The sequence below is a fragment of the Brachyistius frenatus genome, unplaced genomic scaffold (assembly GCF_029030835.1).
Source record: "Brachyistius frenatus isolate BFR_SWC_R1_liver_20210118 unplaced genomic scaffold, ASM2903083v1 Contig_3, whole genome shotgun sequence".
NCBI lineage: Eukaryota > Metazoa > Chordata > Actinopteri > Embiotocidae > Brachyistius > Brachyistius frenatus.
The window spans coordinates 1,222,021-1,249,736 of record NW_027210602.1 but is presented as its reverse complement, the minus strand read 5'-3'; the positions used below and the strand labels follow the sequence as shown (position 1 = coordinate 1,249,736).

Below are 27,716 nucleotides of genomic sequence, written 5' to 3'. Positions count from 1 at the left end.
GGCTGTATATAGGAAAGGTTGAAATTTGTCATTTGTAAAGCAAACTGTCCGAACAAATATTGACTATTTAGTGTCTATCTTTTCAAACAGCCAGACGGTGTAAGAACATCCGTTTTCTTGCGTTAACAAAACCCGCAAACTCAGCGGCAAAATGAGCAATATTTACATCCAAGAGCCGCCAACAAATGGAAAGGTGAGCGCCGCTTTCCAGATTTAATTTCCACTTTATCCTCTTTTTCTTCTTTTTTTTTAAACAGAAGCACTCAGTATGTACCGAACTATATATGACATAGAGGACGTTTAGGTGCTGCTAAATGTCCAGCAGCTGTTGTTGTTTGTGTCAGATGAAATGTTTGTGTTGCAGAACGACTTATTCGCTTTTCCGGGCGGATATAAATTTCAAATTGTTATGATCTTTTCTCAGGTCCTGTTGAAGACCACAGCAGGTGACATAGACATTGAGTTGTGGTCCAAGGAGGCTCCGAAAGCATGCAGGAACTTTGTGCAGCTTTGTATGGAAGGTAAGAACCAGACATCCAAGTATAAACTGTATTTAATAAGATCCAGACACACCTCTGTTCTTGAGAGCTGTGCTTTCCTAAAACATGCTGACAGCTCTGCAGGGACATTTTATTTATACACAGAGATTTATCTGTCAACGAAAATCTACCTGAGTATTTCGAGTTGACAAACACATGTTTAAAATCCACTTTAATTTGCATTAAAGTCGGCCCCACATTTTCAGGAATATCTTTATAATTTCTTAGTACGATGGTGCTTTGTCATCTTAAATGATTGTATTATCAACATTTCTCTTGCATTTCATTTTAAAACTACATTTTGATATCCATTTACCACCGTGGTGAGATCGGGCAACAGCAGGGCCATCATCATCAGGAAAACCTTCATGTTACAATATAAAAGATTAATATGAAGTGTTAAAAATATTACACATAATTGATCACATGCCCATACGGTATAAATTAAAGGAGAAAAACATTATTCCTGATTTATCATTTGACACCTTAATCTCCATATATGTTGACTTTTAAGGTTTTGTGCAGACAAATCACTGATTGTTCTCTGACTAGAAGACGTTTCATTGATCCCATTAATAAATGAACTGATAGTGAAGCTGTCCTTACTATAACGTTCGTGGGAATTATTTGGAAATGACAAGACAGTCCTGGTTGTTTTATATCGTATTTCTCTTTTGTGTAGGTTACTATGATGGTACGGTTTTCCACAGAGTCGTTCCAGAGTTTATTATTCAGGGTGGAGATCCTACTGGAACAGGGACAGGTGGAGAGTCCGTCTACGGCCGGCCATTCAAGGTCAGACGGATTTACTTTCTCTTTTATTTATAACTGTCTATATAAAAGTGAAAAACGAATGTATTAAAACGCTGTGAGGAGAATGTCGCTGACAGTGAAATATACTTTCTGAAAAACTGAGTAACTTTTGTGTCTTTTTCAAACTTCCAGGATGAGTTTCACTCCAGATTGCGTTTCAATCGGAGAGGTTTGGTTGCCATGGCGAACGCCGGGCCACATGATAACGGCAGTCAGTTCTTCTTCACGTTGGGACGTGCCGATGAGCTCTACAATAAACACACCATATACGGCAAGGTAAAGCAGAAGGAGAAGAATATTTCCTGTGTGTAAACTGAGTGCTACATGAATGAACCCAGACCAGCTCGTGTCAGAGAGGACTCAGTGACTGTTTTTCAACCATCCCCGATGCAGGTGACTGGAGACACAGTTTATAACATGCTGAGGTTAGCAGATGTGGAGTGTGATGGTGATGAAAGACCTCTGAATCCCCACAAGATTAAAACTGCTGAGGTAATTTATTTATTTATTTTTACATGTTTAACAGATTTCATTAGTATTTACTGTCTGTGAGTTTCTCACTGATTCCACCTTCTGTCTCCTCCAGGTGTTACACTCTCCTTTTGATGACATCATACCTCGGGAAACCAAGAGAGGCAAAAAGGAAAAAGACAAAGAGGAGGGAAAGAAATCGCAGTCAAAAGCCACAAAGTGAGTCCTCTGATCGTTGCAGGATCTTTTTTGTTGTTTACCTGACGTGTCTTTTAAGATGAGATCAAATATGATAAAATAAGGTAATTTATTGATTATTAATTTGAGAGTTTTAAGGCTAAAGCAGCATTTTTGGGTTGACTCAACATTATAAAGTTGTACAGTGTTGAACATCCATTTAACGTTGTAATTTTTCATACCTGAACAAATACTGTGATCCTCTATTGTTTTTCTTCAGTCGTCAGAATCACTGTGCTTCATATCATTTTGAGTAGCTACACATCTAACTGTGTTTTTAACAGCATGTTGATGTTTGCAGGAACTTCAGTCTGTTATCATTTGGGGAGGAAGCTGAGGAAGAGGAGGAGATGGTGAATCAAGTCAGTCAGGTACTGAACAATAAAACTGTCAGAGACTGACTACTTACTGACTTTTAACTGATGTCAGTCACACGTCACAACTGAATGAGTGACTGGACAAAAGAAAAGACAATGTTTAATAATCGTGAATAATATTGAATTTATTTATCTGAAATATGTGTCTGTGTTGTTGAAGATGTTTAAATCTGATTTGTCTGGATTTGGAGTAGTAAAAATTAAAAAATCCTTCTCTCACCGTTGTTTACGTTTCTTCAGACGTTAAAGGGGAAAAGTAAAAGCAGCCACGACCTCCTGAAAGATGATCCCAGACTGAGCTCTGTTCCAGCAGTGGATAAGTACGGACAATAATTCATTCATCAATTAATAATAATTTGATTCTTTGTTTGTCCTTTTAAATATTCATATTTATTCTACTTTTAAAGGAAAAAAAAGAAAAGGACACCTGGAGATGCAGCTCAGGTGAGTCGAACACGTTTATCATATCCTGCTTCGAGTCGCATTTCTCTGATTCTAACTCACAGTTTCTTCTTCCAGTCTGACGACGAAGCCGACGACGACGTCGAGGATGACACGGACGATGACGAAGATTACGACTCGGACCAGAAGGAGAAGATGAGAGAGCTCATCAGCAAGAAGCTGAAGAAAGAGAAAGACGCAGAGAAGGGGGCGGAGCCCGGCGAGGAGCAGCGAGGGAAGAAGAGCAGCCGCAGGTATGACTTCATCGTTTCTGTTACTGGTCGCTGGTTCGACTCTCCGTCTGAGTCTCTCTGCATCTAATAATGTACCTGGTCTTTGTTTTGGTCACCGAGAGCTTCAGCAACATCACCAAGTCGTCGTTCCACTTGTAATACAGCATGCTGACCTGAAGGGGGAGCTGTTGGATAATGTAGTATAGAGCAATCATGCTGAGGAGCCCTCTTCTATTGAATGCATGCAGTGACGTGAGAACTGATCGTTCAAACTTTGGGAGGACCAACATGGGCTTTAAATATTTTACTTGTAACACACTTTTAATATTTATGAAACCATTAATTCGATGGTTTTCCTGTTTAATTAATTCCATTTTTAGTCTGAAATGTTAAGAATAATGTCCCCCAAAGTTGAGGAGACGTCTTAAGAAGTATTTTGTCTCAGCAACATCTAAAAATATTTTTAATTTATTGTCATATATGACGAGTAAAAGCAGCAACGTTTGAGAACCAGAGAGAAACACTCATGATGTCGTTTTAGCTCTTCATGAGCTCATCGTGAAAATAGAAGAGATCCAGAAGAGATGAGAACGATCGGCGTGATATTTAAACAGACACACTGAAAACAGTCGTTAACATATATTAATTACTGCCTCTGTGCTGCAGCTGATCCTCCTCAAACAGTCGAGTCCAGCTTGGAGGTTTCTCTGATGAGGTTGTGGTCGGAGACTCGGAGCGCTTTGATGTACGAATCGATGCGCTGAGTGATGTTCGTTTTATAGTGGAGGAGAAGTGTTATTCAGAACATATGCATCACTTAAATTTAGCTCAGTTTTCTGTTTATAAGTTGTGAATTTCAAATAGATTCATAAAAGTTTAGGTTAGAAAAGGAACACATTAAAAGACGGCACTCATTAGGATAAAAAAATATATAAAACTGTGATTTTTGGTGGTGAATATGTCTTTATACGGCCAATGTTACCTGGATGTATTGAAATATGACCTAAATATTTGAAAAGTTTAAAATGTGACAGATAAAAAAATATATATATATATATATGATCAATAGAGGAACTCAGCTTTTGCATTCCTGTAGCTTAAACAACTAATGATTTATTTTCAGTTTTGATTCAGTCAATTAATAAATCAATAGTCTGGTTTATAAAATATCAAAAAATACTGAAGATTATTCCAAAGATAACCCGTTTTTAATGATATTAAAAGGAGAAAGCCATCACTTCCTCATGTTTTTACAAGCTGAGAAATCAGTTCAAATCAAAATAGTTCCCGGTTAATTTTTTGTTGTTGATTAAATTTCTTTGTTGATTGAAAAACGAATGGAAATCCCTAATATCATCGAAAACAAAGCGATAATCCATCAGTTTATCATCACAGGACTTAAAAACAAATGGTCGAAATCAAAGTCGCAGAAGAAGACATACAGTGGTGTGAAAAAGTGTTTGCCCCCTTCCTGATTTCCAATTGTTTTGCATGTCTGTCACACTTAAATGTTTCAGATCATCAAACAAATTTAAATATTAGTCAAAGATAACACAAGTAAACACAAAATGCAGTTTCTAATGAAGGTTTTTATTATTAAGGGAGAAAAAAAGAATAATCCAAACCCACATGGCTCTGTGTGAAAAGGTGTTTGCCCCCTCCTGCTAAAACATAACTTAACTGGTTTATCACACCTGAGTTCAATTTCTCTAGCCACACCCAGGCCTGGTTACTGCCACACCTGTTCTCAATCAAGAAATCACTTAAATAGGACCTGCCTGACAAAGTGAAGTAGACCAAAAGATCCTCAAAAGCTAGACATCATGCCGAGATCCAAAGAAATTCAGGAACAAATGAGAAAGAAAGTAATTGAGATCTATCAGTCTGGAAAAGGTTATAAAGCCATTTCTAAAGCTTTGGGACTCCAGAGAACCACAGTGAGAGCCATTATCCACAAATGGAGAAAACATGGAACAGTGGTGAACCTTCCCAGGAGTGGCCAGCCGACCAAAATTACCCCAAGAGCGCAGCGACGACTCATCCGAGAGGTCACAAAAGACCCCATAACAACATCCAAAGAACTGCAGGCCTCACTTGCCTCAGTTAAGGTCAGTGTTCATGACTCCACCATAAGAAAGAGACTGGGCAAAAATGACCTGCATGGCAGAGTTCCAAGACGAAAACCACCTCTGAGCAAAAAGAACATTAAGGCTCGTCTCATTTTTGCCAGAAAACATCTTGATGATCCCTAAGACTTTTGGGAAAATACTCTGTGGACTGACAAGACAAAAGTTGAACTTTTTGGAAGGTGCGTGTCCCGTTACATCTGGCGTAAAAGTAACACCACATTTCAGAAAAAGAACATCATAGCAACAGTAAAATATGGTGGTGGTAGTGTGATGGTCTGGGGCTGTTTTGCTGCTTCAGGACCTGGAAGACTTGCTGTGATAAATGGAACCATAAATTCTATTGTCTACCAAAAAAATCCTGAAGGAGAATGTCCGGCCATCTGTTTGTGACCTCAAGCTGAAGCGAACTTGGGTTCTGCAGCAGGACAATGATCCAAAACACACCAGCAAGTCCACCTCTGAATGGCTGAAGAAAAACAAAATGAAGACTTTGGAGTGGCCTAGTCAAAGTCCTGACCTGAATCCTATTGAGATGTTGTGGCATGACCTTAAAAAGGCAGTTCGTGCTCGAAAACCCTCCAATGTGGCTGAATTACAACAACTCTGCAAAGATGAGTGGGCCAAAATTCCTCCACAGCTGTAAAAGACTCATTGCAAGTTATCGCAAACGCTTGATTGCAGTTGTTGCTGATAAGGGTGGCCCAACCAGTTATTAGGTTTAGGGGGCAAACACTTTTTCACACAGGGCCATGTGGGTTTGGATTTTTTTTTTCTCCCTTAATAATAAAAACTTTCATTTAAAAACTGCATTTTGTGTTTACTTGTGTTATCTTTGACTAATATTTAAATTTGTTTGATGATCTGAAACATTTAAGTGTGACAGACATGCAAAAAAATTGGAAATCAGGAAGGGGGCAAACACTTTTTCACACCACTGTAGAACAAGAAGAAGACGTAGAAGAAGAAGAAGACGTGGTAGAAGAAGAAAAAGAAGAAATAGTAGAAGAAGACGTAGTAGAAGAAGAAGAAGAATTAGGATTTAAAAAGTGTCCTTCAAGCCACGTTTGTCTAAAACTCGTCCTCCCTGATGTCACCTGTTCGTTCTCACCTGTCGAAGCTCAGTCTGACTGTCACTCATGTTTCCCTCAGCTCTGTCTCTGCACACATACACTCTCTCTCTCTCTCACACACACACACACACACACACACACACACACACACACACACACACACACACACACACACACACACACACACACACACACACACACACCTCTGTGTCGTAGCCACTGGGACCAACATCAACATCAGTGGAGCTTCTATGTGAAGCAGGAATGTTGGCAGGCGACTGACTGAGCTGCAGTGGAAGCAAATAGAGTGTCTGTCTGAGCCACGGTGAGAGTGGAGGTGACGGTGTGTGAGATGGTGTGTGTGTGTGAGACGGTGTGCGTGTGTGTGCGAGACGGCGTGTGTGTGAGGTGTGCGTGTGTGTGTGAGACAGTGTGCGTGTGTGTGTGTGTGAGACTTCGTCGTTACGAGAACAAGCCGAGGAAAACGTGGGAGAGTGATTCATCTTTCACGTCTCTTTGATGCAGCAGTTATCACTCCTCCATATCCTCTAACAGGTAGCCCTCAACACACCATCAACAGACCCTTCTCTCATTAGTGCTAATGGGATCAGGTGTGTGTGTGTGTGTGTGTGTGTGTGTGTGTGTGTGTGTGTGTGTGTGTGTGTGTGTGTGAGAGAGACTGACAGCCAGCCAGATGCAGGCAGACTGGAGTATATTAAACACAAGCGCAGATTGTTTTGCTACAAAAAGTGTAACCCAACACAGTGGTTTGTGTTGGCGGGGAATCAAAGGGCCGGCCGGTAGGTACCGTGTTGGTCCGGGACAAAGAGGGCATTGTTGCAGGGTGAGCTCTCTGCTCTTTGCTCTCTGCTCTCCCACCGCTGCTCTGAGCTCTCAGCTGCTCCGAGGACGACGAGGAACTCCCACCGATGTCTGCTCACCTGGGAAACAAATGGAGGGTAGAGGCAGTTCAGTGAAGCAGGACTGTTGTTGTTTGGAGCTTCCATTCATGAAACATTAGTGCTGTGTTCCAGAGGACACACTTCCCTTAGTACACTAACAGATAGTACATGTTAGAACCAATCAGCAGCCAACAGTGACGTCACCCGTTGGTTTGTGAACATTATGAAGCCTCCAGTTCGGATTCTGTCCGTCACCATCTTGTTAGTTCAGAGCGGTTTGGAGCAGGAAGTGACCATATTTGGACGAGCTGGGGGAGGAGCTAGCAGTTGACCTGACTCATCTGATTGGAAACCTGACGATACTACGTCCCGCCCACCGATAGCTGTAATCTGACTGCACCACAGTCCTGTCAATCAAACAGACACACACCGCCCCAAAAACACGTCTTTTTGAAGCTTATTTTTGAATTAATGACGGATTATTTTCGCCAGAAAACTAATAAGAAGGAGTGACATTAGCTAACAGCACCGAGATAACTGGTGGAGACATTTTATTGACTTTATATTTGATGAAAGAAGTTCAATGGGAGTCTATGGAGTCGGAGGCTTTTTGGAGCCGACCTCTAGTGGCACTCGGTAGTATTGCATCTTAAGGCACTTCTGCATCGGCCTCATTTTTTAGTCGGAAGCGACGAACACTTTTATATACAGCTATCGGTGGGCGGGACGTAGTATCGTCAGGTCTCCAATCAGATCAGTCAGATCCACCGCTGCCTCCTGCCCCAGCTTGTCCAAATATGGTCACTTCCTGCTCCAAACCTCTCAGAACTAGCTAGATGGTGACGGACAGAATCTGAACTGGAGGCTTCACAACTTTAACAAACCAACGGGTGACGTCACTGCTGGCTGCTGATTGGTCGAGCAGCAGCAGTGGAAAAAGAAACACTTTGTGTTCAGGAACAGCTGCAGCTTCATCAGACGCCTTCATTTGAAAATCCTTTACGTAGTTTGCCCCGCCCCTTTCTCTACGTAGCCAAGATGGAGACCGTTTAGGGTAGTGTACTGCATGTTTCTGTACTGACAGTGTGAGCACTGATGCATTCAGGATAGTGAGAGTTAGTACACAAGTACAACATTTAGAACATTTATCTCATTATCTCCTCTGTGATCCTCCATGATTGAAAACTGCTTGGACGTGTTAACCTGGACTGAGATCGGATTTAACTCTCTGCGATATTTAATGTTCATTCTGTTTTTACGAACTCCTTTTCTGTTACTATTGATCAGGTCTGGTGTTTGCTGCTGTTTGAAGTCGAGCTCCTCAGAGGGGGTTTCCTTATAAAAGACACCACTGAATGAAGTCCCAAAAGCAGTGTATGTGGTAGTCGCCACTTTTGTTAAACCCGACGGGGCATGACCGGGGAAGCAAAACGCTTCCATATGGCTGCGGGACACAGCGCTGCTGCTGCCAGCAGGCCCGGCTCCCTCTGCTGCTTCTGGGAATCGGTCCTCAGTGACTGCAGCCTGCAGATCATGACAGAACGGCACATCCTGTTATTTATATCACTTCTTATCACACGTGTATCTGGAGACTTTAATAATGCAGGTGAAATTACTTTATCAGAGTCCGTAAAGTTCAAGGTCAGTTTAAAGTTTGTGTTCACACACTTTCATCGTATGAAAAAAAATATATATATATTGATTCGCTTTTTATAACTTTAAAATATTTATTAAGCTGCGGATTATTTTCTTGATTCATTTTTTGGAGTACAAAATGTTGAAAAAAAACCTCATTATGTCCAAACAAACAAGTCAAAAACCCAAAGATATTCCAGTCCAGTTTCACAACAAAGCCTGCAATACACCCATCATGTCTACTAGAGGGCACCGTCTCACGTTTTGCCTAGCTAGGGCATGAAATGTCCACGCATGAAAGACCCGGATCGAAAAAAGAGGTTATGCCATAAAGTTAATGTGAAACAGTACAAAAAGTGATGAACTTAAGTTTCGTACATAACGTATCAGATTTGCGTTAAGTAACTTGCATACGTATCGTTATTGATGTAAACCGACGTTTTTTTTTGTTTTTTTTTTTATCCAAAGCAGAATCTTTTTCTAACTCTAACCAAGTAGTTTTGGTATCTAACTAACCAAATGGCGGTCACTTTTAATCCAAACCAAAATTTTGAGCATTTGGGCTGCAGTTCAGCTTTATAACTTTTTTTTTTTTTATTATAACTTGTTTAGAATCGTGATTTTGTACTTAAATCCTATCATCACTATATAGAGTGACATAAGGTCACCAATCAGCCCTATGAGTGAATGTTACTGTGGTCAATAATCTAAAAAACACACTTTTTTGTTGTTAACGTCTTGTAGAGCAAACAAAAAGTTCCCTCTGGCACTCTGACATGTTTTATTTAGAGCTGACTGATTATCAATTAATGTGAGTTTATAAAATGTCACCACAGTTTACCAACACTGAAGATGATGTCTTCAAATATTCTGTGACAGATTGAGTTTAAAATAATATAAAACAGAAAAATAAGTTGTTGCTTTTTTACTCAAATGTAGTCGTCGCTTACTTATCTTTTAATTGATAATTATCTTTTAATTGATAATTAACCTGACTAACTCCTGCAGGTCTCCTCTCCATCTTTCTGTTTCTGGATTTGGTCTTCGGCCACATCGGGCAGGTTTCTCTCTGAACCATCAGTTTGCGCAGCACCTTCAGAAAGCTTTCATCTTTACCCGTGGACGGCGTAACTTAAATGGGACATCAGACACTAATTATCAGGACCGAGCGGCCGAACCGAACCCCAGACGGCGTGTCACTGCGTGTTAATTGGCTGCACCTGTCTCTTGTCATCGGTCATAACCCAGCGCGTTCTCAGGGAAAGGTTGCAGAGATCAGGGGAACGTCGGGCGCTGCGTTTTGTGCAGAAAACTGCTTGAGATAATCCAGTTCTTGGCAGCGAGGTTGTGTATGTTTTGGAACCGCCGGGTTTACACATCTCCGGCCCAGCGTAGCATGTCTGCCCCATATGGGGCACTCGCTGGCTGGCAGCAGCTCCAGACAGCAGAGCCTCTCTGGGACGTGGAGGTTACACATGAAAGTAAATAATAAAAAATAAAAAAAACACTTGGACTGCGATCAATGTCAACATTTTACCGTGAGCACATTTACTGTGTCTGATTCTCTCAAACAAACATGAGATTTGAGAGGAATAGAAAAACGTCACGATAAGAAGCAGCTGATGTTTCTGCCTTTTCTCCATCACGACTAGCGAGTCGAAGGCTCCGGCCGCTCATCGTGAGGCAGACGAAGCGCTCTGAAAGAGGAACCTTCGTCCGCTGCGTGGGTAAATGTGTTGGTCTAGATCGCTCTGCAAAGTCATGCAAATTCCTGTGTTGAGGTTGGATTCCTCCACTGCAGCTCACAGTTCTCCTTGGCTCCCGACCAAGCCATGGAGTGCCCCCCCGAGGGGAGTTCACCCAGCCATCTTGTTATTCTAGTACATTCATCCACATCACTTGTTCGGTCGTTAGACTGGCCCGACTCCACCGTAGCAGGGAGAAGCCGCGGCTGCCATCCTTGTGGTGTGCTCACTCTAAACAAGACCTGGGTGTTAAGTTTTACTTCTAACACACACGTCTGACTCGCTGCGGCCACATTTTAACTTTAAAACTGCCTGATTTTCACCAGTATTTACATTTCTGAACGTCACTTTGAAGGCTGGAGGAGAATACGAAGAAAACCAAAAAAGGCAAAAAGGCGCGCCTGCTCGTACGTTTTTTGGAAAACTATTGAATTTTTGATGAACCATACAGTCATCACTGGGCTATTTTTAAGGTTGTCGGATTCCTGTGTCAACCTCAGACTCCTGCCAGACACTGGAGTATTAAATGCAAAGGGTCTGAATCATTGAGCCAGTTCTTGGTCTGCTGCCAATCACTTCATATGCCGTCTTTATGAAAAGTTAATCATCCACAGCTCTCTGGTTTTCACATTTTTAGAATTTTCTGAGGGAATGACAGTAGCTGGCAGAACCCGAGTCGCAGGAAAAGGATCCGTGATGTGTCTATCTTTGCCATTTGAGGTCTGTCTATCTGGCAGCGAATGACAACAGATCGGTCGCTCTCTGGTTCTCTGATTGGACTCTCGAGAGCCCGTTTGCACGACCAATATCTCCTTCTTACAATTGATATTTGTCTCCCAAAAAACCCGACACAGTATGAGTTCGAATGTACCGAGAGATGCGATTGCATCCTCTGCTGTCAGACGAAAATTATGGGATTTTGTGTGTAGAAACAGAATCATTTGTGGTGTTGTGATGTGAGGGTCTCGGCGAGGAATTCGCAGAGTCCCCCCAGGTGTGTCTGAACAGGTGTTGTTGGGGGCTTTTTCCTGTCCTCTCTGGCCCCTCTCTCTCTTTATTGGCACCGAGGCTGTGGGGCTGATTGTTCGGCTGTTGCCATGGATACGCCTCTTGTTTTCCGAATGGCAGCGTGTCAAAGCCTGCAGAAAATGATCAGTGTTCCTCGCTGGAGAAGAGACATGTACAGTAGAAACTCACCTCTGTCCCAGAGAAGATGTTTCTGTGAGACTCTACAGTCCTATTTGGTACTTTACTTGTTCATTAAATAAAAACACATAATACTGCAATAAATACCACAATAATCAGGCTTTGTTCAAGGCTCTTTATGAGCAAATTTACAGTTAGGTATGTACTTGTGACCAGTTCTTCTTAGCTAGTGCGATTTTTGATCTGTCTTTTTCTTTGCTAGCATGGTTTTAAAGAGGTTTTTTTCCTTCTGACGTTACTTTTTTTTTGTTGCAGTTTTTGGTCCAGATTCTGCAGTCAAAATAAATGTTTGCTCTTTTCTAACGGCATTCTGCTCCACTGAAGAGAAACTCCACTGACATAAATTTCAGTTTCAAAGACATGATGAGCACACGAGAGTACAAATCTTTACCAGAGAGTTGCATTGTGGGAAATGTCAACATAAAAACCCATTGGATATCAGTCAGATTGCCAATATTTCAGTGTAGCCGGGCCAAGACTTCCTCCTCTATGTGCAGGTCGTTAGTCAGATTAGCATCTTGAGAGACGACGTCTGCGACTGGATTGTTTCACAGTTAACGATTATACACTTGGTTAACAGTTTAAAATCACAATAAAATAAAATAAAAAGTTATATTGTCATCAGATGAAAGTCAATTCCATGACTCAAACGTGATTAGTCGATACTTCTCGGACTACAGACTCCAGAAACGCTTCTGGTACCAAGCATCAACCATCAGTGACGTCACCCGTTGGTTTGTGAGTTGCCATTTTCAGAACTTGAACGATAGAAACTAAAAGTCGGGATATCTTCACTTCAACCATTTTTGTGAGTCTAGGAAATAGCTGGAGTTGCTGGAGTACACCTTTTGAAAATTCAATCTGAACAATGTTTGTTAAAGCTATCTAATATTTTATATTGATAAACATTGTGGGGCTGCATTTATAGCTACCAACAGACACCAAGTTGGCTGCACAAAAAAGTCACGATGGCATCTTCCCAAAAGAGCTCAAAGGTGGACAATCACTGACTACCAGGCTTAACGTGTGTGTGTTATTGTGCCCACCCACTGCCCTAATTACATATTTTATAACAGGACATAAAGTGGTTGTGTTTGGTGTACATGGGTGTCCATTTTTTGTTTTGATTTTCGGTATACAGGCAAAGAAACGGTAACAGTTTGGCCGTATTTATCAGGCTTCACCCCATTCATCATGTGGGACAGTGAGTGGCAGCTACACTCTTTAAATTATCGTGTTATTCTGCCCACCTGTGGTTGTTCACATCTGTGTTGCATTACAATACCGATGGAAAAATGTGTGTGTGTCTCCAGAAAGAGGTTTGTTGTCGTTGCTTCGAGACGGAGCCGAACAGGCGACTTCCTCACGGGTCCGCTCCGGCGCTGCCAGCCAGTCGTGCTCTTGGCAGCTCCGTCTGGATCCAGCTGCAACATTTTTTCTCTACGGGAAAAAAACGGAGGACTAACAACTTTCTGTCTGACTGATTCCTCATGTGTATCCTCAGAAGAACCGGGGAGGCTAACAGGGAAGAGACGTGACATCGAGTCAGACAACAGCTGTTTAAATTCGCCGAGGCACTTAAAGTTAAAACATCCCTCGATCTGATGTCCCAGACGGTGTCGGGGAATTAAACAAATGTAACACCAGCTGCAAACAGAAGAATCAAAGCTCCAGATAAAAGGAAAGGAAAAGCATCTATAAATGAATGTCAGTGCAGAGAAGCAGATGGAAGAAACAAAAGCACCCATTGTTTGGTCTGGAGATGCCTCATGTTTCTAGGCCAGGGGCCCAGACGGAGCAGCTTACCTGTGCTTTGTGGCTCGGCGAGTGAATGGGATGAAAACAGAGCTGTCAGGCAGTACGAAAATATTATCATTTCCTAACATAACATATCTGCTCGGCAACTGGCAGCAGCCTCCGTCATATGAAAGGGAAACAATAATCAGCACGGCCGGCCTCGTGTGAGCTGGGCTGCCAACAGGGACGGCACCTTGAGTGAAGGAAGCGGAGATGTGCCTTGGCCTGCCTCTGTCATCCAGTTAAAGGTTTAATAAGGCCGGCCATGAGCAGCCCTGCAAGACTTCATGTAGTTCCACTTCAGCCGAGGAACTATAAAGATTTTTATTACCTCTGCCACTAACAGAATTATGTATTTCAGGCGTCACACAACTTTCATGTAGTTCACTGCGCACAACCAAAAGGATGTGCTCTGATTTACAAACTTATGAAACGTGTGTTTTGGGTCGACATGTAGTCACGAGTCACATGACTGGGACTGGAGTCATGAATCTGATGAGTTTCATGGATAAATTTAAATAGCAAAACATTTTGAGAAGGGTGCATTAAGACTTGTGTCTGATTTGGACTTGGCTTTGGACTTGCTTGTATTGACTGGGACTCTGGACTTCGCTGGTTTTGACTTACTTTGGACTGAGTGGTCTTCACTTTGGACTGAGTGGTCTTGATTGGGACTAACAAGAGTTGACTGGGTCTTTGTGGGTCTTGATCTGGGACCTGACTGGGGAATCCTCTGTATCAACCGAAGATTTGACTTTAGAGTTGTTGGTTTTCACTTGAGACTTCTTTCTCTTGATTTTAGAAGTATTTGTCTCAACTTGGGACTCTGTTTGGACTTGGGACATGACTTGGCTCTTTTTGGTCTTGACCTGGGACTTTATTGGTCTAGACTTGGAACTTATTGGTCTTACCTGAGGACTCATTAGTCTTGACTTTGGGCTCATTGGTTTTGACTTTGGACTCATTAGTCTTGACTTTAGGCTCATTGGTCTTGACTTTGGACTCATTAGTCTTGACTTTGGGCTCATTGGTCTTGACTTTGGACTCATTAGTCTTGACTTTGGGCTCATTGGTTTTGACTTGGAACTTTTTGGTCCTAACTTGGAGCTTGTTGGTCTTGACTGGACTTTTTGATCATGACTTTGGACTTGTTAAATCCTCAAATATGACAGCCAAGTTTTCAGAACTAATGATTTTCAACACATCAGAATATATGATATTGAAATAATACTGTACATTGGTTTTACTTGAATTTGTTTCACCTGCACGTATTTTTAAAATATTTTGCTCCCTGGCAGATTAACACTGGATGGAGTGATGGTTGTCAATACTTCTGTTGGTTGACAACATTTTAATAGAAAAAAAAAATCAGAAACTCCAGCTTTAATAAGTAAATAAAAAAATACTCATCTCTAATCAACAAACCCACTGATATGTTTCTCTGCTCGGTCTCAACACCTCTTCTAGAGCTTTCCAGAAGCCTTGGAGGAGGGAGCGATTATTTTTATTACACCTCCATTAAATTTATTGGAGTAACACAAGCTTCTAATGTACATTCTCCATTCAAACACTTGCACGGTGTTTTATGTTGGTTTTATTACGCCCACGTGATTATACAGTTCGAAAAGAATGACGTTTCAGAACAATTAAAGTTTGTTTTGACATGATATTTATGCTGTATTATTTATTTTGTTAACAGCAGGAGCCTGTTTACACTGTTCACTACACGTTTGTCATTAATGATTTTTGAACGTCCTTCGCGTCCGTTACGGGTAAAGTCCTTCATAATACTTACATATGTTGAATTTAAGTTGTTAAACCTCTTTTCTTTTGCAGTGATGAACTGCGGAAAGAGGCGCGGCAGCTGAAAAAGGAGCTGCAGGCCATAAAGCAACGGAAAGAAGAGATTTTGAAACCTGCAGTGGATGAAGTGAAGGAGGGTACGTGTGCAGCTTTTACTGATGTGTACCAGTGTTCCCCATTATACTGTGAATCAGTTGGTGGTTGATGATGCACTCGGCATGTACCTGACCACAACGAGGTGCCTTTTTAATGATGTTTGAAGAAGTATTCTTTCACCAGTCTGAGTGTGAACAGTCTCGAGGAGGGTGGTCCGAGCTGCATTCTCTGCTAATGGACACTGAGACCGGCAACCCTCTGATTTTGTCAATTAGTTGCAGGCGTCTTATTTGTTTCCCCCCAAAGGCTTTGCATTTTTGTGTTAAAGCTTTCTGAAAATTGCATGGGTAAAAAATTGCACATCAATGTGTGTTTGTGAGTTTGGCCCGTGTGACTCTGTAAAAGATCTGCCCCCCCACATCTCCTCGGGTCTGCACCGCACTGCCGGCTGTCACAACGCCGTCAATCTTCGGATATTTCTGCTGATGCTGAAACACATTTTTTTTAAATTACCAAAACCCACCACGGCGCGGAGGTTAGCCTGAGGTTGTGTGAGTGTGTTTTTTTTTGTTGTGCAACAAAACAACATAGTTTGCGGGGGGTTGGGGGGCGGTTCTGCTGGGACCGGTTTAACCGTGGGATCACCAGCAGAATTCAAAGACGACCGTGATGGGCTGTTGTTGCTCAAACATGTTCTTTGTCTCCACAAACACAGACGCTGAGTTCCCTCTTGACTTAGAGGTTTTAGGTGAAAGAGCACAAAATACAACGATTAACTAAAGTTTCTGTTGGTGTCTCTGATTTGTTGCGTTGCTCTTAGTGATATCTGCATGGAGTTAAACTGTTTCTACCAACATCCACGGAGAAGGCTTCTCCAAAAAAAAAAAATCCGGTTATATTCTCCTGTGTGGAGGCAGTAACAGCCCTGCATTGTTGTACCAAGTGGCAGCTAGCCTAAGCCCTCCATTATCTTACAAGGTATTTAAACCCTGCCAGGCAGCTTTGTTTTGTGCTTCTCTGGCAGCTTAGCCACAGGCAGGAGTTTCTTTTAAGAGTTCCTCATTACATTTCTGTGTTGGAAGCACAACTTAATTCCATCAGATGGAATTCGTAGATGTCACGGGCCGCCGGCCGCTGCAGGGGAGACGGATGTCTGCTCGGCTGCTGTAAATCTCGAAGGTCCGCTCGGCCGCAGACGGACACCGTGGCGAGGCTTCGTCTTATCTCGTTGGAGCTGCACACGCTCAGTAGGGCTCCCGTTGACACCGTCCCCCGTCCCCCCCGGAGCTTAAATCGTCCTCCTGGTTCGGCCATGACATCCCGGTGAAGGTCGGCTTCTGGTCCCGGTTCACTCACGGTCCTCTTCAGCTGGTCAGGGCAGGTTCACTGGGGGCTCACAGTGATTCTTTTTATTGTCTATTAATCATCCGCATATTTTTTCCTTTAAGTGATTTATAATTTGGTCTCTGAACTGTCAGCGAGAAGCAAAAAAGTCACAATTATCATTTCCCAGAGATGACGTCTGCAAAATGTGTTGTTTGTAGAAAACAGTAAAAAACCAAAAGATATTCCGTTTTATAACACATAAGACAAGTCCACTTAGTTAATATATGCATGTAACACGTTTAAAGACAACATACGTTAACCAAAGTGCTGCACAACTTCAGACAGAATTCAAACATCAGATAGAATGAAGCAAAAACTAAAATAAACCAAATTAAAGGCAAAAATTCTAAGAAATTAAAAAACCCCAATATTAAACCAAAACAATAGCTTAACGTATACAAATGAAATTTCAATTAAAATTGGTAAATGCCAGTGAGTTAAAATATGGTCGCTTTTAATAAAAGTTGTAAACGCGATCTAATTTGTGAAGCCGGAGCCAAAATAAGTTGATGAAGTCAGCTATTTAATTCATAAACTTCCTGTTTCAACTCTAAAAGAGTGAATAAAGTACTCCAAAACTTTCAAAATAATAGACGTACATAAAATAGCACGATGAAGAACACTACTGACATTTTCTAATAATTTTACTTAAAACTGGTATAAAAGCTGACTGTAAATGGAGTCCAAACAGTATGTATACTATATATTCATATATTTTTCTGTATATATTTAGCCCGTTGAAAGCTGATTTTCTTCACATTATCTATTCTTTCTGCTGCCGGTGTAATCCGACCGAACGTTCACCTTAGAGTCGAGGATGAAGGATTATAAAGGTCAAGGTGTCTGTGACCTCACGTCCGCTCCGTTCTTGTGCTATCTCAGGAATGCCAGTTTTTTTTTTGTTGTTGTTGGTCAAAGGTCACCATCACCTCACAAAACACGTGTCTGACCATAACTCAAGATTTCAAGCCCTAATTATGACAAAATTTCACACAGAGGCCTGCCATGAATAAAAGGATTATATGGTGACATTGTATATCCAAAAGGTCAAAGGTCAACTTCGCTGTCACGTCATAACTTTCTGTAAAAAGCCTTTTTTGGACATTATTTGGCAGCGTAACTGAGGAACAGAAGGCGACCATAGTTCATATTTGATCTTGATTGTGTAGATTGTCGGGTTGAAGATGTGTGCGAAGCATCCGCGTTTTAAAATCTGTAGCTTCTTTGCAGCGGCATCCATATTTGCAGCATCGTCTGTCGTCATGACAAGAACTTTGTGTTCTATCAGAGTCAGATTTATTGGACAAATTCCTCCAAAGTCTTCACTACATATGTTATGTGTGTTTTTACCGGTAATATGTTAGCCTGTCTGCTCACAGCTTCAGTTTTCTTCTGTGTGAATTCAGTCCGGTAACTCGGCTCGTTATACAGCCACTCAATCAGTGACCGGTGTCGGTGGCTAACCGCGTTTGTCCCGCCCCCTCGTTCACTGTGATTGGACGGCTGTTGACAGTGACGAGCGCAGCGTTAACATTTTTCAACTCTTCAGTGACCGACACATATCGCCGAACGTTCACATCTGCTGGAGTTCATTAAAACAATTCTTAAATATTCTGTACTTCGGTGGACACTGTAGGTAGTGGCAGCGGTGGCAGAGTGTCGGCAGGTTTCGGTGCGTGCCGATTGGTTCAAATTAATTGGGACTGGTTCACACCAGGTTAGTAATATTATGCCATCAGTGGTCATGTGATTCTTGATCCTCCAATCTGCACCGAGTCGGTCGGTATTTATGGCCGGCATGTCCACGACATTACTCTTGATTAGTGTGAAACTGTCTCTGCAGAGTTTCCAAACGAGTTCATCACAGTCATCACTTGAGTTTTCGTCACATAAATTTAAATTACTGATTACTATTATCATGCTATTTAATCTGCTCGGTGTATCTCCTGGCTTTTTTTTTTTTTTTTTCCCACTACACTTCTGCAGTATTTCATATGTAAACAGTCTTTTCTTGTTGCATAATTCCTGATAGATAGAGTTGACCTCAAAGCCCCAACTGACAAAATCATTTTTGATCTGTTTTTGATTGATGCGCAGCGGTAATGTTGCCTCAACAGCTCGGCGCCGCACTGCTCGGACTTTTTCGTGTTAAAGCCGTTGATTGTCTGACGGAGGAGGGGGAGCCTTTAACCGGCGGAGGGAGGCGTTTGTCATCCACAACAGCCCCTCGGTCGCTACGACATCGGCGGCGTGATTTGCAGCTCTGTGGATCCCAGGTGACAGGAGAGGGGAGGAATGTAGTTAGGAGGGCCATCAAACTGAACGATAGTAGTTAGTGACAACAGCTGGAGGAGGTGATGTGTGCTCCTCGTGTAGGACCTCGGGGCGTCATCAGTCAGAATCCGGCGTGTCACAGGCCTGCAGCAGAGGTGACGGCAGGGTAGGGGGTGGGGGAGATGGGGGAGATAGGGAGGTGGAGGGGTGAGGGGGGAGGGGGGTGAGATCACTTGTTGGTCCCATAAATCAGGAGTAAAAAAAAAGAGGGTGGCCCCTCGAGCAGCACGGCAGACTTCTGCGTTGACACCGAGGGAGGTGGGGAAGTGTGGTACTGCAGTGATTGTTCAGTATTTGTACTTTTAACAGCCTGAAAGCCGCCAGAAAATTACATGCTTGTCTTAAAATAACAGTTCACACAAAGCACATTGTTATTCAGTTACATTTCTCCTGAGATGAACTTGAACTTTTGTCCTCAAATGCAGCTTATTATCTACCACAAGAAGTCTGACTAATGTAAAAAACAATGAGAATGGACTACGAATATCACTTAAAAAAAAGTTGACACGGGATTTTATTTTCTTTATTTGAAGTACTTTTAAAAAAATGTATTAACTTCCCTCACGCAAAAATGTTCACCATCTATGAAACGCTAGATGGGATTTTAATTTGAAATGAGGGCTTTTACTTTGAAGCTTGTTGCTGCATTCTGCCAGCCAATGACGTTAACTTTATCACTCAGTCAATTATTCGTGCCCGACTCTCGATGGGGAAAAAAAAGGTCATGTCCCCTTTTCAAAAAAGCTTTCTCATCAAAAGGAATAGTGGAACATTTTGGAAAATATTCTCATTCACCGTCTTGCTGAGCATTCTGCAGAGAAATCACAACATTTCCACATCTGCGGTAAATATAAGACGCATAAAGACTGGAAACAGCTTCCCCGTCCGAAGGTGACAAAATTAATCTACTAGCACCGTTAAAGCTCACAAATAACACGTTACTGGACGACCGGCTTCATTAGCAGCCAACGTTAGCATGCTTTGCTGCTGTCGGCAGATGCGGGCAGGCTGCGTTTTGTAAATGCTGATATTCTTCAGGAGGTCTCGTTGGCGGTCCGACCGGGGAAATGCGCCGAAGAGACCAAAAAGTCTGTGAACGTGGACTCACTTTTGGAGCCAGTCTCAAGTGGCCGTTTGAGAAACTGCAGTGTTTGTCGTCTTCATTTTTCTGCGCCAGAGTAGAGAAATCACTGCTGCAGACTTCACCGCTCATGATAAACATCTTCATAAATAAACACAGGCGTGTGTTTTCTCTGTGACATCATTTATTTGGTGCAGCTGCATGTGTCAGAGCATCCAGTCAGAGGTGGCGCGGCGGGCCGGCCGGGTGACACTGTGTGTGTGTGTGCGCGCGTGTGTGTGTGTGCGCGCGCGTGTGTGTGTGTGTGTGACATCGCATTTAGTTGCGGCAGCCAGCAGACGGTGCTCACCGTCTGCCGCTCGGTGACTTCACAGACTCGACGTCTGAGATTTACAGGATGCCAGCGCGACGATCGTCTCTGCTTTCATTCGCCAGGAGAGAAGTTCTCGCACGTACTGCGAATCTGTTGTCAGCGTTCACTCTCTCTGCCCCGAGCTGAAAAGCACATACAGCTCTTTATTTATTTTTATTTTTTTTGAGACAGTCTGCTGTCACGTACTTTAGTTTTTACCCCTCGTTTTACTATCGGAGCTGCAACTAGTCATTATTTTAAATGTCGGTTCAATCTGCTGATTATTTTTTAAGTGGGGCGTCAACAGATTGTCAGAAAGTTGTGAAAATCCAAGGTAGTATCTAACATGTCTTGTTCCATCTACGTAACAGCCTAAAACGCACGACAATATGTCAAGTTTACGGTCATAAAAGATGAAGAAAAGCAGAAAATATTCACATTTGAGAAGCTGCAACTACTGATTTTTTTTTAAATTTTTATTATCAGTTAAACCTGCTGATTATTTTCTCAGTTATGTGTCAAGTCTGTTGACAAATTGTCCGAATATTGTGAAAATCCCCAAAAATGTTTCCACATGTCTTGTTCCATCTACATAACAGCCTAAAACCACAACAGTATGTCAGTTTACGGTCATAAAAGATGAAGAAAAGTAGAAAATATTCACATTTGAAAAGCTGCAGCGAGTGATTTATATACCTATTTTTTTTTAGATTTAATGTTAAATTTAGTCTCACCAGAGAAGCTTTTCCTTTAAAAATGACTTCAAATAGTGGCTTTTCAATTCTCCGCCGATCGACTCATCTGTTAAACAAACTACATCAAACGTTAAAAGGAATGTATTCTTTATTTTTGGTGTAAATCCTTTCTGATAAGTTCCTGAAATCTTGATTAATATGTCTCTGACAGCAGTTAAATAACTTTCACTGCTCTTAAACAACGCGACCGAGTTACACGCATACTCGTAGCTCTGCTCTGAAAGGGACGAGCGTGTCCGTCCACCGGCAGCCATCGATTACACCAGGTTTGTGTGCAAGCAGCCGCAATGCAGGTCATGCGTGAGCGAGGTCAAACGCGTCAGCGGGTCCTGGGCCATTGCTCCGCCACGTCTCGGTGAAGGCGGCGGTGGCGGTATGGATCCTCTTTGTCGTCTTCGCCTCACGTCAACCGTCGCAGCTGTGACGCGCTTCGCTCCCTTTGGTCTTTTCTCTCTGATCCCGTTCGGCCCATTTTTCTAAAACACCTCGTCCCGTCGAAGTGGTCCGGAACAGAAAAGCTGAACGATGTGGGGAAGGAGCAGGAGGAAAAGTGAACGTGTAGAAATCAGCGTCAGTTTAAACCCCCCCCCCCCCCCGAAGACCTCGGAAATTATGAAATGTCCACCTGAGAAAACCGATGACCTTCAGCTCTTTGGATCAGAGGCACTTCGGAGAAACGTCTCCGTGTCGTCTTCAACAGGACTCGGAGACATTTGAAAAAGTCCACTTTTACTTCCACTTTGTCAAAACATTAAAACTACAAATCAGTAAACACTGATAATAGATTTTTTTTTTTTTTGCGCATATGCTGATATTTTCCAACTCTTTTGGCCGATACAGATACTAATATATGCACAATATTCAATACAATATAATTTTGGATACTTGGATTACAGAAAAGATTGAGTCTCTTCTGTAGTAGATTAAACATGTTGTTATGCTAATGCTGGAAATCCAGGAAACTGCAGATGGAAATTAGCGAGTCGCTAAATCTGGAACAAGGCATCTCTTCTCTTTATGAGATTAATGTATTTTGTATATGGTCCCTGTTGCAAATAAACCAAACTAAATCAAATGATTTTCAAAATGTATACGCTCACCAAAAGATTTCGTTCACTTAGACATGCCACGTTCATTTTCTTTCAAACAGAACTGTAAGATTCCTCTGATGATGCTCTGAAAAACAGCAGCAGGTTGTTTTAACATCAGATACGACCTGATCATAGTACAAAGACCTCCGGTGTGGAAAATGTGAATAATTTATCCATTTGAAAATCTTTTTTTTTTTATTATTATCGGAAGTGTGTGTATTTCTTGTCGTCTGATGAACTACAGTAAAGAAACATGAAAAAAAATGATGCTGATTTCAGACTTTATGTAATTTTAGCATCTGAATCGTTCTTTCTTTCACATTTTTATCGTAAAACTAAAAATATCATTTTTTGCGTGTGTGTGTAAAGCGGATAAGAAGCCGACCAGCGAGGCCGTGGCCGAATACCTGGAGGGAAGGAAGAAGTACGAAGAGCTGCGCAAAGAGAAGCTGAAGAAAGGCACCAACAGGGAGCAGCACGTAAGAACTCCACCCCTGCTCTTTATTTGCGTCGTAGATCATCTGAGCAGATGGACGCTGTGACAGTTAACATGATGTCTGGCTCTTTAATGTAGACGCTCGCTCTGCTCAACCGCTTCAAGTCCAAGCTGTCGTCGGCCATCGTGGAGGGTCCGGAGGAGGAGGACGTGGAGGAGCTGGCCGAGGACGACGACAAAGGATGGTCAGTGAACCGGGTCGAAGGTTATTTATTACAGCAATCAAAACACTCTGAAGTTTGGTTGAATTTAGGTTTTATTTATGGTCGAATTGTGATAAGACGCCCCTTTAGAAATGTAATATTTCTTACCTTATCTGCTGTTAGACCAGATTATTAAATAACCCATTAAAAGTAGGGGTCGACAGATTACTGTGGCCGATATTTAGCGTTTTTAATATTCTCTATATTTTCTATATTCACTCACCGATAAAATTGAATCAATTTCAAAATGCGCTGCAGACGTCTCTCTCAGTCCGGAGTCACCGATGTCCCGCCCACAGCTTGATCTGATTGGTTACACCTCACCGGTATTGGCCAATCAGCGGACAGTGTTTCAAACATTAAGACAGTAGATGTTACAGAAGTTAAAAACACCACAATCATGTCATATTTACTCTTTTTAAACGTTTTCTAGACACACTTTGTGTTTGATAAAAGTTGGCCTCGTTATCTCACGTCATGTTTGTTAGTATAAACAATACGCATTTCTTTTTTAATTTTACGCTGTCATGTGTTCAGCCGATGACACGGCAGAACAAAGAAGCATCAAACAACATTATTTAAGACCACGGACGGAAGCCAATGGCATTACAACGTTTTTATTTTTTTACCTGCCACAGAAAATCACATTTCACAATCACGTAAACATTCTGCTGGAGCTTCAGTAAGAGTTCATTTTTACTACATATGTTTATCAGTTACAAATATCAATACCTATAATCTGTATCGTCCCTGAAAAAAAACCCACATCGATTGACCTGTAATTAAAAGGACATTTATTCCGTGATTTCAAGCTTACAGTGTATAAATGACTCGTATCTACTGTTATGAATATTAGCAGCATGTGAGCGCAGCGGAGTTCAAGAAGCAGTTTGGCAAACACACTATTTTGTGGATGGTGAAATTGAAGCGTAACAAGTTGGCAGCAAAAGTAAAACAGTTTTACTGTCAGGATGAACACAATGAAAACATTTATTATGATAATAATAAGAGCAGCATAAACGAGACAGTAAACTGGTTAAAATCCTTCTTTTTAGAGAGAACGATGATCCAAACTTCGCGTCGGGTCCTGATAGATGTGTGTGAAAGTTCAAAGTGTGCGTGTGTGCGTGTGCGTGAGGTCGGGATTTCAACCCACAGCCACCAGATCGTCCATCAGGAAATGGGCCCTGACGCGATGTTTTCCTCTCATATTCTGTTTTTCACCGGAGATCTCGGAGTGTAACGACACGGAGCTGAAATGAAAACCATGTGTTGAATCTGAGAGAGACGTTTCTGCAATAACAGAAGCTGTAGTTGCTATTAGTCTCCGGGAGCCCCCTCGCAGTCGCGTCTGTCTGCGTTGTGTGTCTGCGTTGTGTGTCTGCGTTGTGGGGGCCTTTAATGAGTACGAGCGAGGCCTCGGCTGGCGTTCGGAGCCTCTCCCTGCTGCAGACGCCTCGCTGCGCAGCCCCCGCCAGGTACGGGGAGGAGGGGGCGGGCTGTGTGTGTGTGTGTGTGTGTGTGTGTGTGTGTGTGTGTGTGTGTGTGTGTGTGTGTGTGTGTGTGTTGAGGGGTGGGGGGTACAGTAGCATAGCAGTCGTTGAAAAATATCAGTGGGAAGTGTGTGTGTGCCACTGTGAACAGAATGTGGGTTACAACAGGTCAGACACTGGAAGTCAAGTCTGGGCCAGAGGAGGTAAACTATTCCATCTGTGTCTGAGGCTGCAGCCTCCTCCTCCTCCTCCTCCTTCATACTCTCCTCCTCCTTCTCCACCTCTTCTTCTTCTTCTTCTTACTCCTCCTCCTCTTCCTCCTCCTACTCCTCCCCTTCCTCCTGCACTCCTTAATTCCCACCCTCTACTTGAGTCCCCCAAAAAAAATACAAGTCAAATAAATTGAGGAAAAGCTTCTTTAGGCGTTTCGTCGCTGTACGACAACTTAGTGGAGGCGCTAGAAGAAAAGTTATTGAACTAACTAATCAGCAACCAGCAGTGACATCACCCCATAGGCCTGTCAATCAAACAGACCTCCTCCCCCCCAAAAAAAGGAGATGACCATATTTGGACGAGCTGGGGGAGGAGCCAGCGGTGGATCTGACTGATCTGATTGCAAACCTGACGATACTACGTCCCGCCCACCGAGAGCTGTAACCTGGCTGCACCACAGTCCTGTCAATCAAACAGACACGCCCCCCCGAAACAGATCTTTTTGAAGCTTATTTTTGAATTAATGACAGATTATTTTCAGATGGACCTCCAGAAAACTAATAAGAAGGAGTGACTTTAGCTAACAACACCGAGATAACTGGTGGAGACATTTTATCGACTTTGTATTTGATGAGAGAAGTTGAATGGGAGTCTATGGAGCCGGAGGCTTTTTGGAGCCGACCTCTAGTGGCACTCAGTGGTATTGCAGCTTAAGACACTTCTGCATCGGCTTCATTTTTCAAAGCCGGAAGCTACGAACACTTTTATATACAGTCTGTGGGATCACCAAAGTCCTCAGGGGTTCATCCTTTCTGAGGTGTCTAACGTTGATAACTCTGCTTCTTCTTCTTCTGAATCTGTCACTGGGGAAATGAACGAGAACATGGAAGACCAGGATTTTTTTTTTTTTTTTAAATGTCTCCAAACTTTGAGCCGAATGTCAAAGCCAGTCGTGTTCAGTTTCATCTGCAGTTTGATAAATCCGGTCGTTTATTCCCGATCTAGACTCAAAGTCATGTTTTTACTTTTTTTGTTTGCCTTTAAATTCCAACCGGGCTTAAAGTCTGTGTTCAAAACAGTGTGTGTGACCGAGGCTTAGCGCCGCTGTATATTGGCTCCCCACCGGCAACGCTACACAATATTTTGGAAATATTTTGGGTTGAGTCCAAAAGTTCAGCTAGTCACTTAAAATAAAGTCATGTATTGTTTTAATTCAAACTTCTTCATCTTCACAGCGTTTATTTAAAGCTGCACGAATCAAATGTTTTTATTCTCACAGTGGATGATACGACTGCGTGAAGATAAAGGTGATAAACGAATCATCAAGCCGTCATCAGATCTACAGTCACTTTGAGCCTTATTTAGCTCATTGTTTTGATTTCCAGGCCGTCAACTTTGCTGTTTTTGGTTCAACTCTTTTTTTTTTTTTTACAAAACATTCAGCGACTTGCCGAACAGCAGGAAAAATAAATCGGCTGCATTTTATTCCTTCATGCTTTTATTTTTTATTTTTTTTATTTCTCAATGTTTGTGAATCATATTTTATTACCTCCGTTTATCACATTTATCTGCCTGTTTTCATAATTACATTTTATCTTTTTGGAAAAAAATACAAGAAGTTTATTATAATATCCTTGAAAAAAATGTATAGAAATGTGTTTTTTCGATTCGGTTTCTTTTTTTTTTTTTTTGACAGTAATATCATTATCAAGCTGCTCCGAGCACGGCGAGACGGGCCTTTTGGTAAAAGCTGCGCAGAGCGGTGATTTAGTGGATCCTCTGCCGCTCTTCTTTGAACTCTCTCCACATCTCTCCGTCTGATTTAGGATGGCCCACGTTCTGCAGTTTGATGAGCAAAGCAGAAAAGTCAAGGATGCCAACATGCAAGACGAGGACACGTTCGAGATCTACGACCCGCGCAATCCCGTCAACAAACGCAGGAGAGAGGAGAGCAAGAAGATCATGAAGGAGAAGAAGGCCAAGAGGTGAGGTCGCGGGGTCGCGGGGTCGGAGGTCGGGTCCTGCCCGAGCCACGTGGCTTGAGAGAACCGGTCGCACGGCATCCCGCCTGTCCGCGTCTTCGCTTTGTCGGAACGCTCGGCCGCCTGCAAACATCTGGATCGAGGAGAGCCGAGCGCATGCCGTCGTTATAATCTGTGATGGAGGGGTTTCTTCGCCGGGAAAAGCCGCAGCTAGACGACATTACTCATCAGGAGGAAGAGGACGGTCGTAGTGAAGATTCATATCCTTGGTAGATTACGTATGATGTTGACAACTCTTTATTTTCCGTCATCTGCAGCTGAAATATGAGCGTTAGACTTGTAAAGACAAAATAAACTACATTTATAAACATTCTTTGATGGTTCTGTTTGATTTCAAATGACTGCATTACCAGGTGGCCACTTTATTAGGTACACCGGGACCATCTGACTGCAGCAGAGTTCTAGCCAATTGAAACAGTAGAAAATAGCAGATTTCATTTGGGCTTTTTGGATGTTTTAACAGGAAGTAAACTTTCCCGGGTGAGAAGTTCTCTTAAGATAACAAGTTCATTTATGTAACCTATTTATACAAACAAAAAAAGTTAACCGAAGTGCTGCACAACATCAGACAGAATTAAAACAATAATAAAAAAAAAATGAAGCAAGAAAATTACATTAAAGAAATTAAGAACAATATTAAACATGAACCAAGATATACATGTGAAATAATTAATGCTAAAATCAATTAATACTAAAAATAAAATTAAAATTGGGGAGATGCCACTGAGAATAACTTTTGTTTTAGAAGATTAAAGGAGGATGTTGTTTCCTCTGTG

The 27,716-nt window shown here is 42.2% G+C and overlaps 1 protein-coding gene across 1 annotated transcript; it reads left to right on the top strand.

Annotated features, from left to right (window-relative positions):
• The first annotated feature begins 5 nt into the window (after positions 1 to 5).
• Positions 6 to 27,253, top strand: cwc27 (CWC27 spliceosome associated cyclophilin). The gene is made up of 14 exons (XM_069702024.1): positions 6 to 193; positions 425 to 521; positions 1,222 to 1,334; positions 1,485 to 1,628; positions 1,746 to 1,844; positions 1,939 to 2,042; positions 2,362 to 2,431; positions 2,678 to 2,757; positions 2,845 to 2,881; positions 2,957 to 3,132; positions 15,432 to 15,535; positions 22,863 to 22,972; positions 23,068 to 23,174; positions 26,725 to 27,253. The coding sequence occupies exons 1-14, from the start codon at positions 152 to 154 to the stop codon at positions 26,885 to 26,887; spliced, it is 1,446 nt and encodes a 481-aa protein (XP_069558125.1). The 5' UTR covers positions 6 to 151; the 3' UTR covers positions 26,888 to 27,253.
• Positions 27,254 to 27,716: the final 463 nt, after the last annotated feature.